Here is a 12,737-nt window from a genome sequence, read left to right as displayed (position 1 = left end):
TTTCCGGACCTCCTGGTTACAGAGAAAAGTTTGAAAATGTGACCTGATTAGAACTCTAAAGGCTCAAACACCAGAAGAAATGTGTAAGAGTTTGTAGGATTGGGGCTTTAGATTGTAAACTCAACTAAGAAAAAATTGATTGGACATTTATATAGAGATCATGAATATTCTGAGTGTTCATAATTAACATCATCATTTTGGAAGGGATATTAAACTTCAGATCACCAGCCCATCTCTAACTACTAGAGATCAGGATGAGACGTAATGCAAGGGGGTAGATTATCCCACATCTGCTACGGTGGGGTTCTCACTTCTTCCTCTACCGCATCTGTTGCTGGCCACTGGCAGAGACAGGAGACTAGGTCTGCCAATTCCTTGCTTTCTTAACTCTTCAAGGCAGGAAGCATGTTTTCATGTGGGTTTGTACAACGTCCAGAACAATGGGGAACAGTTCCTGATTGTACTTCTAAGTGCCCCCGGATGTGAATAGCAATGAGATCAGGATCCGCTTCACTGTCTTCATTTGGATCTGCCTTAAAAATAACTAAAGCCCCAGTGATAAAGGACCCTTATCAGGAACGGGAAAGAGTTTCATTCTGAGACATGGAATGTTAACTTTGATGATGGAAGAGATCCATTAAAATATTAAGCAACCTACTTTCAAGGATGAAAGAAATAATATTAAAAAAAAAATAAACACAGCCCTGGAAGTCAAGCAATGCTGGAGCCCTCTACTGACTCCTCTGCCTCAGTGCCTAATTCGATTCGTTTCAGAGTAGCTGCCGTGTTAGTCCGTATCCGCAAAAAGAAAAGGAGTACTTGTGGCACCTTAGAGACTAACAAATTTATTTGAGCAGAAGTTTAGATTTAGTATCCATTTAAATCCATGTCATGCCCTTTAACTTGTACAACATGGCATGGCTGTTGTTGGTACTGCATGCAGAATCTCATGTCAGAATCCCGACTAGCTCTCAGAGCTTCCCTCAGGCTACAGCAAAAAAGATATTTACAATGAGCATTGAAAAAAAAGGCCATTGCAGACTATGCTCAGAATCTGTGCCATCATGCCTTGTCCTTGCGCAGGGGGCTCTGCATTATTGTTGTTGGGTCCTGGCTACTCACTTGATACACTGTTCAACTGAACGTGTTCCCCCAGACCACGTACAAGAGAAGCATCCAGGCTGCAGACAGAATGGTCTGAAACCCTGCATGCAAATTGACCATTTCACATGGTGGCCAGAGGGACACAGAGAGCCAATCGTTCAACCGATCAAGAATAATCCCAGTATTCCCCTTCTGTCTTTATGCCCCAGAATGATAACATGAGAGTAGCAAACTGATTGACTGCCTAAGACATGTGGGGTGACCCTGCTAGGGAATCACTGAGGCCAGTTGTTATTCCCCCACGTGTCCTAAGATAGTGTGTAATGGTTTCCTATAATTTTGGCAGCGATGGATACTTGGTGAAAGCCCATCCTTCTGAGATCTCCCAGCCCCCTTCCCCGCCTCCCCCCCCACAGGGCCATATGACCTTGTGTTGCTAAACCCTGTCCGGAAGCTGAACAAGAACGACCCTGCGATCAGCAGGATGAAGAAAAGATGCCATTTTAAAAGGTGCCCTCCCCACGCCAAACAAAACGACGCCTAGACACCGCTGTCAGTGTAACGTGTTAACTGAGGAGTAGACTGTGGGTTCACCAGGTACACCACAGATCGCTGCTCAGCCACACAAACGTATATGGGCAATTAACCTGATAGGATGAGAACAGACAGCATATGAATATGGGGTCAAATTCAGACCCATTGTGCCTGACAGCAACTCCACAGAAGTTGATGGAATTGCATCCACTTATATCAGGGCTGATGGGGACCAGATAACCCATTTTTTGCAAAACATAAAGAAGGTATAAAGGAGGTGGTAGCTTTGGCCATTTCTTGCTACTCTCTATCTAAGATGTTTGGATGGCCCACTCCTGCAGGGTGCTGAGCACCCTTTGTGAGGTGCTGATCACACCCGTCTCCCCAGAGGTGCTCAGTTTCTTGCAAGATCAGGTCCACAGAGCATCCAACATGGTAGTATATAAGCACTGTGAACCTGCTCCAAAGCCCATGGAAATTTTTCAGTGGGTTTTGAATCAGGCCCTATCTGTGACCCTTTCTACATTAAAGAATTTCGCATCAGTGAAAAACCCAAATGTAGAGAAGCTGCACCAGTGCAAAATGAGGCTTACAGAAGTGTAACATGAACCAGAGATATACATGTACTGGTGCAGCATTTCTACCTTTGGGGTTTGTACTGGCTGAGCAAATTTTCACTTTTCCCCCCAAGTTCACAATCCTCTGAGCAAGTCTAGCAGGTTACGCTTTTTGTGTCATAAGAGGATGCCTTCGATTTAGATGAATGTGTATGAAAATTAAACTAACTCAGAGGTATAACAAAGCATATCTTCATAGAGGGGAAAAACCTCCAGCCACCTCAACTTTAACTTTAGGGGAAACTTAGTGTATGTAAGTAATCTGCAATAGAAAACATACTCAACTTTTTTTTTTAAAGCATTGCTATGAAATCTGGTGATAAAAGGAACTATTCCAAATGGCAGAACAGAGTGACCAAAGCAATAAGAAGCTGTAGGTCGGAAGAACTTTTTCGTTGGACGAAGTAAAATGAAAATAAATCACTTTTCCCTTGAGTATTCAACATTCTGGTTTTCCTAAATAGCCAGTGTATTTACCTTTTTTTAAAATCAAGTATCTTGCTGCATAACTAACTGTAATTCAGAATGGGCTTTTATACTAATGGAATCTGGGAGCCACTGCAAAATACAGATGGGGTTAACTAGTTTCTTTTCCGCACTTTTTTGGAGAGCTTCCTATCTTTTCGACTTGTATATAGTACAATTTGAAGGCCTTTAAATTACAGCAAGAAGCCACCAATGCAAAAACAATGATGCATCATGTGAGTGGTAAATAACATGAGTAAGCATTTATCCTCACTGTATACTACTGGTTAGTTAAGCAGTAAAAATATGCATTTCATTAACTGGGAACAAAGAAAATCTGACTGAGAGCTGAGAAAAACTGGCCAACTTTAAAAAAATGCCTTAAGAAAGTCTATATATTTTCCATCACAGTGAACAAAATCAGATTTTCTTTGAAACAGAGTACTCAGCCCTTAAAGAGCTGTTTTTTGTCAGCTAGGCACTTAAACTGGAACATTTGGATCTAATGGGGAAAATGGTTGAACAGTAACACTTCAGGCAGACTGGCATTTCCTCTGAAAGAGGTGAGCTAAAAATTAATGTCTCTGGTAACATTCCCCAGCCATCTCCTTTTAGAAGTGCCTCAACCTTTGCAGGTCAGAGAAAAAGCAGATATAACCAGGTTTTTCTCCCTCCCATCCTTCCCCACTGCCAATGTTAAGACACTGTAAAGTATCCACTATAGCATCTACACTAGTCACAATAAGAAAACATTTCAATTCACAAAGCCGGGCAAATCTATGATATATATCACTGCAGAATAACATATTGTAGCTACTGTAGAGGTTACCAAAACAAAAATAAAGCCATAACTGTAGGACCTTTTTCAGGTCCCTTGGAGACATGATGTCTTCTATAAACCCTAAGTCAAACTTCTTTTAAATGCCAATTGATAAAATTTCCGTGCCTTGGTGAAGGATTCATCTAAAACAAAAACAAACCAACTTACTTGTCTAAAATGAAGTACAAATCAAATCCACCATAACAAGCAGGACCTCCATTCTCTTTATTTCCACCTTGTCCATCACAGGCTAACACAAACGTTGCGAAGAAAAGAAATCTGAAGCCGAATCTCAAGACTCTTTGCTTTGCAATGGCCATTGTATCCAGAAAGGGGGAAAAAAGTTCTCTTCTTCCAAAGCTCCCTTATTTCACAGCCTTCTCCAAAAATGCCATTCAATGCCTTTGAAATGTATATACATATATTTTGCTCCTTAAACTTCACTTGCAGCAATTGTCCTCTGAAATTGCAAGACTTTTTCCCCTTGTTTCCCCTGCAGTTCTGTTTCTTGGTTTCAGATTTCAAGATGCACAATACTGTATTTCGCTTTTTTTATTTAAAGGGACTTCTCCGTCACTCTCTCATGCAGCTCACTGAAAGCAGTATCATTGTTTTGCCACAGGAGAAATTACTTCCTGACAATTCTTGCTTTGCCCCAGATTTCAGAGAATATGAGAAGGGTTTGGAGTGTTTCCTCTTAATTATTATTGTTATTGTGGGTGGTGGGTTTTGTTTTTTCTTACAAAAGAAAGTTCAGAGAATGCCATCTTGTGGTGAAGTCCTGACGAAACAGACTGGAGCCTCTGAAATGATATTAATTAGAACACTCATGCCCTGAGCTTACAAAGTTGCATGGTGCAGCAATTTTGGTTGCATACATGTGATCCTTCTTGCATACGTTCATGCACAGGCACACATGGGACTACTCACTTACATAACATAACACACACACACACACGTGTTTGGTGTTTGCCATCCATTTAGATAGGGGTCTGAATTCTGCTCTCAGACAGATAAGTGTAAATCCAGAGTTACTCTGGACTTACAGCAGCAGTAAATGAGAGTGGAGTTTGGCCCAGTGTATTTTTCTAGTCGTTGAACATGCAGTTATTTATTAAGCACACTTATCTCCCTACCTAATCAAGGAGGTGCCTTTCCAGAATTTCCCTTAATAAGCTCATTTCAGCACCTGAGGCTACAGCATTTCTCCTGCCTAGCTGATTAGCCAAGAAAACTCAGCAAGGTTCTGTAGTCCCACTCATTCTTTGCTACAAAATGGTTTCTTGGAATCTGCAAAGGCAGTCTTGTGGGTTTAGACAGGTGAATCCTGTCTGAGCCCGTCTGTGTTCTTGTATGCTAGGGAAAATTGTCACTGTCAGAGTACAGGGTGCTGAGCCGCCACCGGGAATAGTGAGTGAATCTAGCAACACAGCAAGGTAATTTATGAACCCCCATCTACCAAATTCCTCTCAAGAATTAGCAAAGCAGCAGCCATGCAGCTGAACCTTGTGGGCTAATTAATCAACCTGGCTGGGCAGTTTCAGGCGTCTGTAATGAGCTCATTAAGGAGAGTGACATAAGGGAGTTTGCCTGGTTTTAAAAAAGGGAGATAGGTGGGGTGGAGGAGTATTATGAAGGAACTAAGGTAGCCTGTGGGATTATTACGCTTGTGTGTTATGCTATTGTTTAAACATCAGCTAAGCCTGGTTATACCACAGACATTGTAATAGCTTTGCACGTCATTAGTAGTAGAGCCAACTCCAAGCGTTCAAAAATCATGAGGTGTGGGCTTTTTGAATAATACCTAGTGGGGCCTTTTTATTTCACCTTGATTTCTGAGCCTTTTAGCTGTGTGGGGATTGGCTTTTAAACTGTTTCTCTGCAGCCAAGAGGGACAGACCCCTTCCTTATTTTTAAATGAAAGTGGAGATTCTCATATAAATATCTTGACTCTCGGAGTTGGGGTTTAAAGGAAAAAACCTCAATAATCAAGGAAATTGCAAAAGTTGGCAATGCTGGGTTAAGAGAGAGCAACAGGCACCTACGTCTGGATCCTAATATTCACAGAATATGTCACCCCTTGAATCTGGGTATCCTCCCCATTAACGTACTAGTCTAAATGCTTCCGGAACCTGCTCTGCATGTACATGAGGCCTGCCCTCCTCTCACCTTGACCTTGCGGTGTCCCTGACTTCCTGTGTGGGGGGAGGTTAACAAGCAAGCCCTACTGTCCCACAGTCCTTGAGGAATAACCATGCACACCCCAGGGGAACTGTGCAGTGCTAGGGGAGAATAGCTTTTTTCTTACCCGCTGCTATGGCTGCCACGGCTGGATTTGAGCCTGAGATGGTACTACTTGTGGTAAAGAGGGAAATCTCTTCTGGGTAGTTCTGTGCTCACCCAGCTGTGGTCTAGGGAAGCCTGTGCTGGGAATCAGGAGAGCAGAGTTCTATTCCTTACCACACCAATGGCTTCCTAGCTGTCAGCAGATCAACCTATAGTTAAGTGGCTAGGGCACCAGCGTTGGATTCAGGGGACTTGTGCACTCTTCCCATCTCCGGCAGTGAGCTGCTGGGGAAGTCTGGGCATATCACTTCCCTGCTTTCAGATTCCCCATTTGTAGAGTGGGAGTAATGATACTGATCTCCTTTGTAAAGCTCTTAGCGATCTAAAAAATAAAAAGAACTAGGATTATTAAGGTTGGGCTTTTAAACCCATATCTCAGCAGCTAAATAAATGTCTTCACCCACCTTGTCTCTCTAATATCCTGGACCCTACATGGCTACAAAAACACTGATTTCCAGAGTCATTGAGCTCTCAACAGATCTCATTTAAGCTAGTTATTATTTTTTCACCAATCTGAATCCTTCCAGTGCCATCAGACATTGCTTAGGGCACGTACAAGGCTACACCATCCCTGTCTATCCTGGGTCATTCTGCATGTCCTCTGTGTTGTTAAGTCCCATGAGTTTTTCTTTTCTAAGTACTTTTCAGTGTCGGGATTCTTTCACCCAACCCCTTTTACATGTTCCTCCAGCTCCCAATGGCACACCTGCCAAGGCAGATGCTTTGATTTTGTTCTTAACACATGTCCCAAATATGTCCATCTTCTCTTCTGGAGAACTTTAGAGATAAGGAATTGGTGAACTCTTTGATAAATCTCAGAATTTCTTATAAATGTAATCCATCGAATATCTAGTATTTTCTTTAGGCATTTGCTTTCAAAGACATTGAGATGTCAGCCTGTACCTATGATGGATTCCCAGGTTTCACAGCAATGTGTTAAGGTAGAAATAACATTTGAGTTGAAGATTAAAAGACTTGGCTTTAAGTTGTAGATTTTCAATGATCAGATATTGTTTAAGCCATGTGTGGCATTTTGGCTGCTTCAATACTCTGCAGCCACAATAACCGCTGGGTGCTGGGGAGCACAGATATAGCTCCTGTAACAAGGGTATATGGACATGCAGAGCAGAAAGGACCTTGCATTTGAAAGTCTCACCTGGGAGACCCCTTCTAAATCTAATAAACACACACTTGAGTGACTTCCGCTGTCAGGCCGATTTTGAAAACACACCGGGCAGCTGTGTAAAAGGCTGGTGCACGTGTGTGGGTGCAGTACCATGTTGGAGAGGGAGGCCTGGCTCATGCATGAGTTTAGACATTTGATGAAGAAAATGATCTGAATATAGGAAACAAAAATTCCTCTAAGTGGGAAGGGTGAAAAAAAAATCCCTTGTCTGGAAATCTGCAGGCTTTAATTGACGAGCTTTGGCCAGATTCTGGTCTCACGGCCACCACCGTAACTTCGCCAAAGTTAGAAGAACAGCTCCAGACTTGCGCCATCATGACTGCAGTTGGAATCTAGCCCTCAGCCTGTAACCTGCATCCAGCTCAAAGTGAAAAGCAAAACTGAAAAAAAAATTATGTATATTTAGATTCGTTTCCAGATGGCCCTGAGATGAGAAAAAGCAAGCAACGAAAATCCTGAAAGAGCCTCAGGAAAATAAATTTGGCCATAAGTGCTAAGCTAGCAGAGAAAAAAGAGGGGAAAGGCAGGGAATCATATTCCCTATATGCAGCTATGGATTCAGGCTGACTGTCGGCTCAATATGGCTTGGGAAAAAGCCAGTGAATAAGGCATCTGAGAAAGCTTGGAGCAGTGAGCGAGAAGGGGAGAGCAGCTGATAAAGTGAAAAGCAGTTCCTACTGTGCCTTGGCTTTGGGCTTTCATCCTTTAGGGCTATTTCTCATCCATTTGTTCCTCTCTGCGAGCCTGCTTTTTCCCTTGTGGTCAGGTGACCGTGGCAAGACGATGGTGCCTACAAAAAGAAGTCCTAGCTCTTTTACAGATTCTGGCAACCATGTCCGGGGCGGGAGGTAAAGGGGCAGGATGTCAGAATTTCCACCTCTCTCTGTCCCTCGCTCACTCTACAAAACGTTGTAGAAAAGCACAGTAGAGCTTTGTGTTAAAGACCTAATAATTTTTGGAAAGTGGATTTCATGGGCTGCAGTATGTGTGTGCGTGAGACAGAGAGAGAATTAACACATATTAACTGTTGCACTGCTGTATGTAATTATACTACAGCTGGTGCCGCTTGTGTGTGAAGATCATTTCTATGTGTAAATGATGAGGGTGTGGGGGGAGAGGCTGCCTGTCTTCCCCTCCCTGGTCTTATTATCTCCCCATTGTACTGGTCATGAGATTTAGAGCCCTCTGAAATTTAGAGCCCTAATGTCATTGGTTTTGCCCGTCTCTTACCAGGAATGTTTTCTTTTATGAAGTGAGATGTGCAGTGAGCATTTTACCCCGTTCTCATGGGAGTTCTCAGACACAGCATTGTGGGAAGCTTGTGAGCGTACAGCACACTAAACGGCTATGCACTAAGTTGCCATATGGACCCTGCGGATGTGCACTAAAAAGTTCCGCAGTGGGTTTATCACAAGAGATGTTAGGCACGGTAGCAGCAAAAATTTAACAAACCCTTATTAATTATTTGAAAAACCAGTCCTCGAAGGACTGTGTTCAGTCTTGACTTTAAGCTTCAGTCTATCCTTTGTGGTTAAATTAATATTATTCATTTTATTTATAAAGTATCTAACACGTGCTGAGCGAAAGAGACCAGGTAAAATCCGGACTCCATGAAAGTCAATGTCAAAACTCCCATTGACGTCAATGGGGCCAAGATTTCACCCACAGTCCCCACCTCAAGGAACGTATGCTAGACCTGGACTGTATGGAAACCATGAAATTAGCTCAGTGCCACTATTTTTCAGTGCCTTCAGTCCACCATTTTAGATTGGGTCTCCGCCGGCACCATTAGAGCAGAAGAAAGAGCCAGTGCCATCATTCCTTGGAAGACGAGCAGCTGGGGTCTTAGCTGGGAGGTGGAAGCGGGCCTCTGCACATGCCGGAAAAGACCACAACTGCACAGTCTTGTCACCTTCCTTTCGTACGGATTCTTTCCCTAGCCTGCAACAGTGTCATGTCAGAGCAGCAGTCGGGGGGGACCCAGTGGCCTGGCCTTAGGCATGGGAACGTGGCAGTGCCCTTCTGCCGACTACATTCCGTGCATATTCCGTGAGATGTAGTACTTTATCCCTGACTCTGCCAGTAATTTGCTAAAAGAAAATAAATCCACGTGCTTAGGCATGAGGCCATGCGTCAGAGCAAGAAAAAGAAGCAGAGAAGGAGAGAAAGGATGAGGGTTACAATAATAACATTCAGTGGTTACTTAGGTTCATCGGGACAGATCCTGCGCTGGTGGAAATCGGCATAGCTCCGTGGACACTAATAAAGCCACATCAGTTTATAGCAGCTAGGGATCGGGACCATTATGTGCATGTCATGATGGGGCTGCCGTTTAATTTTTATTTTATTTTTTAATCATATTCAAATAAAATATGGTTCAAGTCTGGCACCCAGTGGCCAAGTGGATTTATTTCCCTCTAGGTCATTCCTGTGCTCCAATGGGTTGGATGAATTCGATTCATCTGACTTTGTTTCTGCAATATTTGGCCTCTCTGCTATAATACCCAGGCCCCCTGGTCCAGTGTCTTTCTATTGATTAGAGCTTGTCAAATAATACCAGTAATTCAATGCATGTATATTTAGTGTCTTCCTGGCAGTGAGAGTTATTATGCTGTGGTATAGTCACCCAAAAGAAGTGGAGGAAGCCACATTGCTTGAGAAATTTAATACTAGACTGGCCAAAACACTAGAAAATGAACTATAGAGAACAGTCCTGCCCTGGACAGGAAATGAAGTGAATGGTCTCATAGGTCTTTCCTTTTTCTTGCATCTTCATTTCAACAATTTTGAATCACTTTACCTGCATTCATGCCTTCTCACAACACCACAGCAATATAGTGAAGCAATTCTTATAAACTAGAAAAGCAGAAGTTAAGGCCACTATTGTCAAAAGGGGCTTTTATAATTTTGGGTGCCTCTGATTTTGCATAGTCTAATGGAGATCACTAGGGTCTAGTTGATTCCCACTGGTACGTTGCTGCTACCACTCCAGCTGTAGTTAATGGGAACTGAGGGTGTCCAGCACTTCTGAAAATCAGGCATCTAAAGTGGGTCACTCAAAAAACCAGAGACACTCAGAATTGGAAGCAGCTTTTGCAAAATTGGGTGTAGGGCTGTCAGCCTCTGTCCTCCAGACCCAGAAAGACTAACGCCACATCCGAGTCTCTTTCAGGTCCTGCCCTCAGTACACAGTTTATTAACTTACACACAAAACTCTCAAAATAACACAAAGAAAGATGTTCCCTTGACCAAGACAGGCTGCAGGGCCTACGGGCCTTTCCCACTGCACTTCTGTCTGGGCTCCAGGGCCAGTCGCAGAGAGATCTGAAGGAAGGAACATCTCAGCCCTTTATAGGCATCAAGGGACCTCTTAAGGTCCCTTCCAGCCCTACATTTCTATGACTCTGTGATCATCTGACCCCTTCCTAGCTGGATCTGATAATCAAACAGGGCTGGCTGTCCCCAGGCCCCTGACCCTCAAAGGAGCACACCATCTTGTGACACTGGGCTTGAATGATTTACTCAGGATTACCCAGGGACCTAGAACCAGATCCACAAAGGAGGTTAGGCACCTAAATCCCAGTTTTAGGCACCGCTGCAATCAACAAAACCCCGCTCAGCTCCCACCAAACCCTGTAGGTGCCTAAAGTCACTCAACATCTAAATTTCCACTGTAAAAATTCCCTCAGTGCCGAAGTTGCACACTGCTGCCTTATTCTAAGTGTCTAGTCACCAATGCCATACCTAAGCCCCAGCCTCAAACCACAGTAGGGCAGGATCCAGGTGTGACAGAGCCAAGAACAGAACCCAGGTGTCCTGACTCTCAGTCCCCTATCAATTATTAGCCCACACAACCTAATACTGGGTTAACTGCAGTCTTCACGAGTCAAATATCAGTGATTAGTGAATTCATATGGCATTACATATCCCATGTTTGGTACATGGAGATATTGTTGACATAGCATGAACCCTGTCACGCTCAAGTCTAAATAAGGCATTAGCATTTAACCAGGCAATTTACATCTAATTTTGGGGTAATGCATGAGTATGCAAACAGGACCAGTAAAGCATTGTTTGTTCGAATGAGCATTAGGTCCTTTGAATTGATGTTCCAAAGGATTTAAAGTAAAAGGCTCATCACATATGCCCAGCAAGAGGGAGCAAACCAGCATGTAATAAAACATTCAGATTTCCAGACTTCAGTTTACATAATCCTGAAGAGATTGAAAAAAATCCTACTGTATTTTATTTTAACAGAAAAAATAGGCTGCAATGTTAGAGGTGTTTTACCAGCTTGTGAGGAATCACAGAGTTCTTGTTAGCAATATGTGACTGAAAAACACCTCCACTGTCAGGTGAGAACTAGAGAAATACAACCTTATTCTGCCTAAAGCCCCATGTTCAAACAATTGTCGGTGTCTGACTCATCCCTTCCAAAATGCAGTGTAAAAATAGACTTGGAGGAAACCTGACAAACATGTTATAAGTAAAGAATTATTCACTAATCTTTATCACTTTCAGACTGTAAGCTCTTTGGGACAGCACCCAGCACAATGGGGCCCTGATCTGGTTGTCCCAGTGCTACTGCAATCTAAATATTAAATTATAAAACTAATAAGTAGAGAGGATCATGGTCTAGTTGTAAGAGCACAAGGTGGGGAGTCAGAAGATCTATGTTCTGTTTCTGTCACTGACTCTTATCTAACAATGGTGTTGCAGCTGTGTTGGTCCCAGAATATTAGAGAGACAAGGTCGGGGAGGTAATATCTTTTATTGGACCAACTTCTGTTGGTGAAAGAGGAAAATTTTGGAGCTACACAGAGCTCTTCTTCTTCTTGAGACCTGAACAGCTTGAAAGCTTGTCTCTTTCACCAACAGAAGTTGGTCAAATAAAAATTGGTCGATTTACCTCACCCACCTTGTCCGTCGCTTATCATTTATACTCTGCAGAACATTGCTACATGTGAGCACCTAACAAAATGATCACCACAATATAAAAGCACTCATAAGAACTGCTTTCCTTTCACCTCCTCTGGAGGCATCTGGGAAATATTTTTCTCCTCCTACTCCAGCCCAGGAGGGACAAAACTAACAACTCCTATATGAACACCCCACTCCAGAAATTGGATGATTAAGATAAAATGAGCCCTGGATCCTAAGCATTGCTGAGTTTTGGTTTGGTTTTGTAAAGTGCAGTCATTATTTGTTCTTACGGTTTTCAAATAATAGCATTTATCTTGATGAAGTCTTTATTACTGATGTGGAAATGTGTCATTTTGGAGCAATTTCCCTGTAACTATGTTTCCTTAGTAACAGGCTTGATGACACAAAATGACAGCACTGGGCAAGGAAAAGAAAAATTTGATTTATTTTAATAATACAAGGTATCCAGCAAGGTATACTGCAATCTTTGCTCAGGCAAAATTCCTATTGATTTCAGTTCAATGGCAGTCAGACTACAAAATAATTTAGGCAGATAAGGACTGAGTAAAGAGCTCAGATACTATGCTACTAAATGCTGTTATAAGTACCTGGATGGATGGATATAGATATACTGGCTGGCTGGCTGACTGATTGAAAGATCAGCCAAAGTAATCTTTACTGCAAAGCATTTGCAGAAACTAACAGCAGAGTTATCAGACTTTTCTTCCTTCCTTTCTGACAC

The 12,737-nt window shown here is 42.7% G+C and overlaps 1 protein-coding gene across 6 annotated transcripts in view; it reads right to left on the bottom strand.

Annotated features, from left to right (window-relative positions):
• Positions 1-4,946, bottom strand: part of ANTXR1 (ANTXR cell adhesion molecule 1) — a 223,681-nt gene extending 218,735 nt beyond the window's left edge. For 4 of the 6 annotated variants that reach the window (XR_006287538.1, XM_043536338.1, XM_043536337.1 and 1 more), the window contains exon 1: positions 3,709-4,935. Coding sequence is in view for 5 of the 6 variants with exons in the window: in XM_043536338.1 (XP_043392273.1) it covers positions 3,709-3,860 (152 nt within the window). In the remaining variant the exon portion in view is untranslated. Of the gene's footprint in view, positions 1-3,708 lie in introns of all 6 variants that reach the window. The other 2 variants (XM_043536340.1, XM_007065475.4) reach the window with 2 other exon arrangements.
• Positions 4,947-12,737: the final 7,791 nt, after the last annotated feature.

Source organism: Chelonia mydas, chromosome 26 (genome assembly GCF_015237465.2).
Source record: "Chelonia mydas isolate rCheMyd1 chromosome 26, rCheMyd1.pri.v2, whole genome shotgun sequence".
NCBI classification, from domain to species: Eukaryota; Metazoa; Chordata; order Testudines; family Cheloniidae; genus Chelonia; species Chelonia mydas.
The sequence above is the reverse complement of the archived record's forward strand: the minus strand, read 5'-3'. Positions and strand labels throughout refer to the sequence as shown.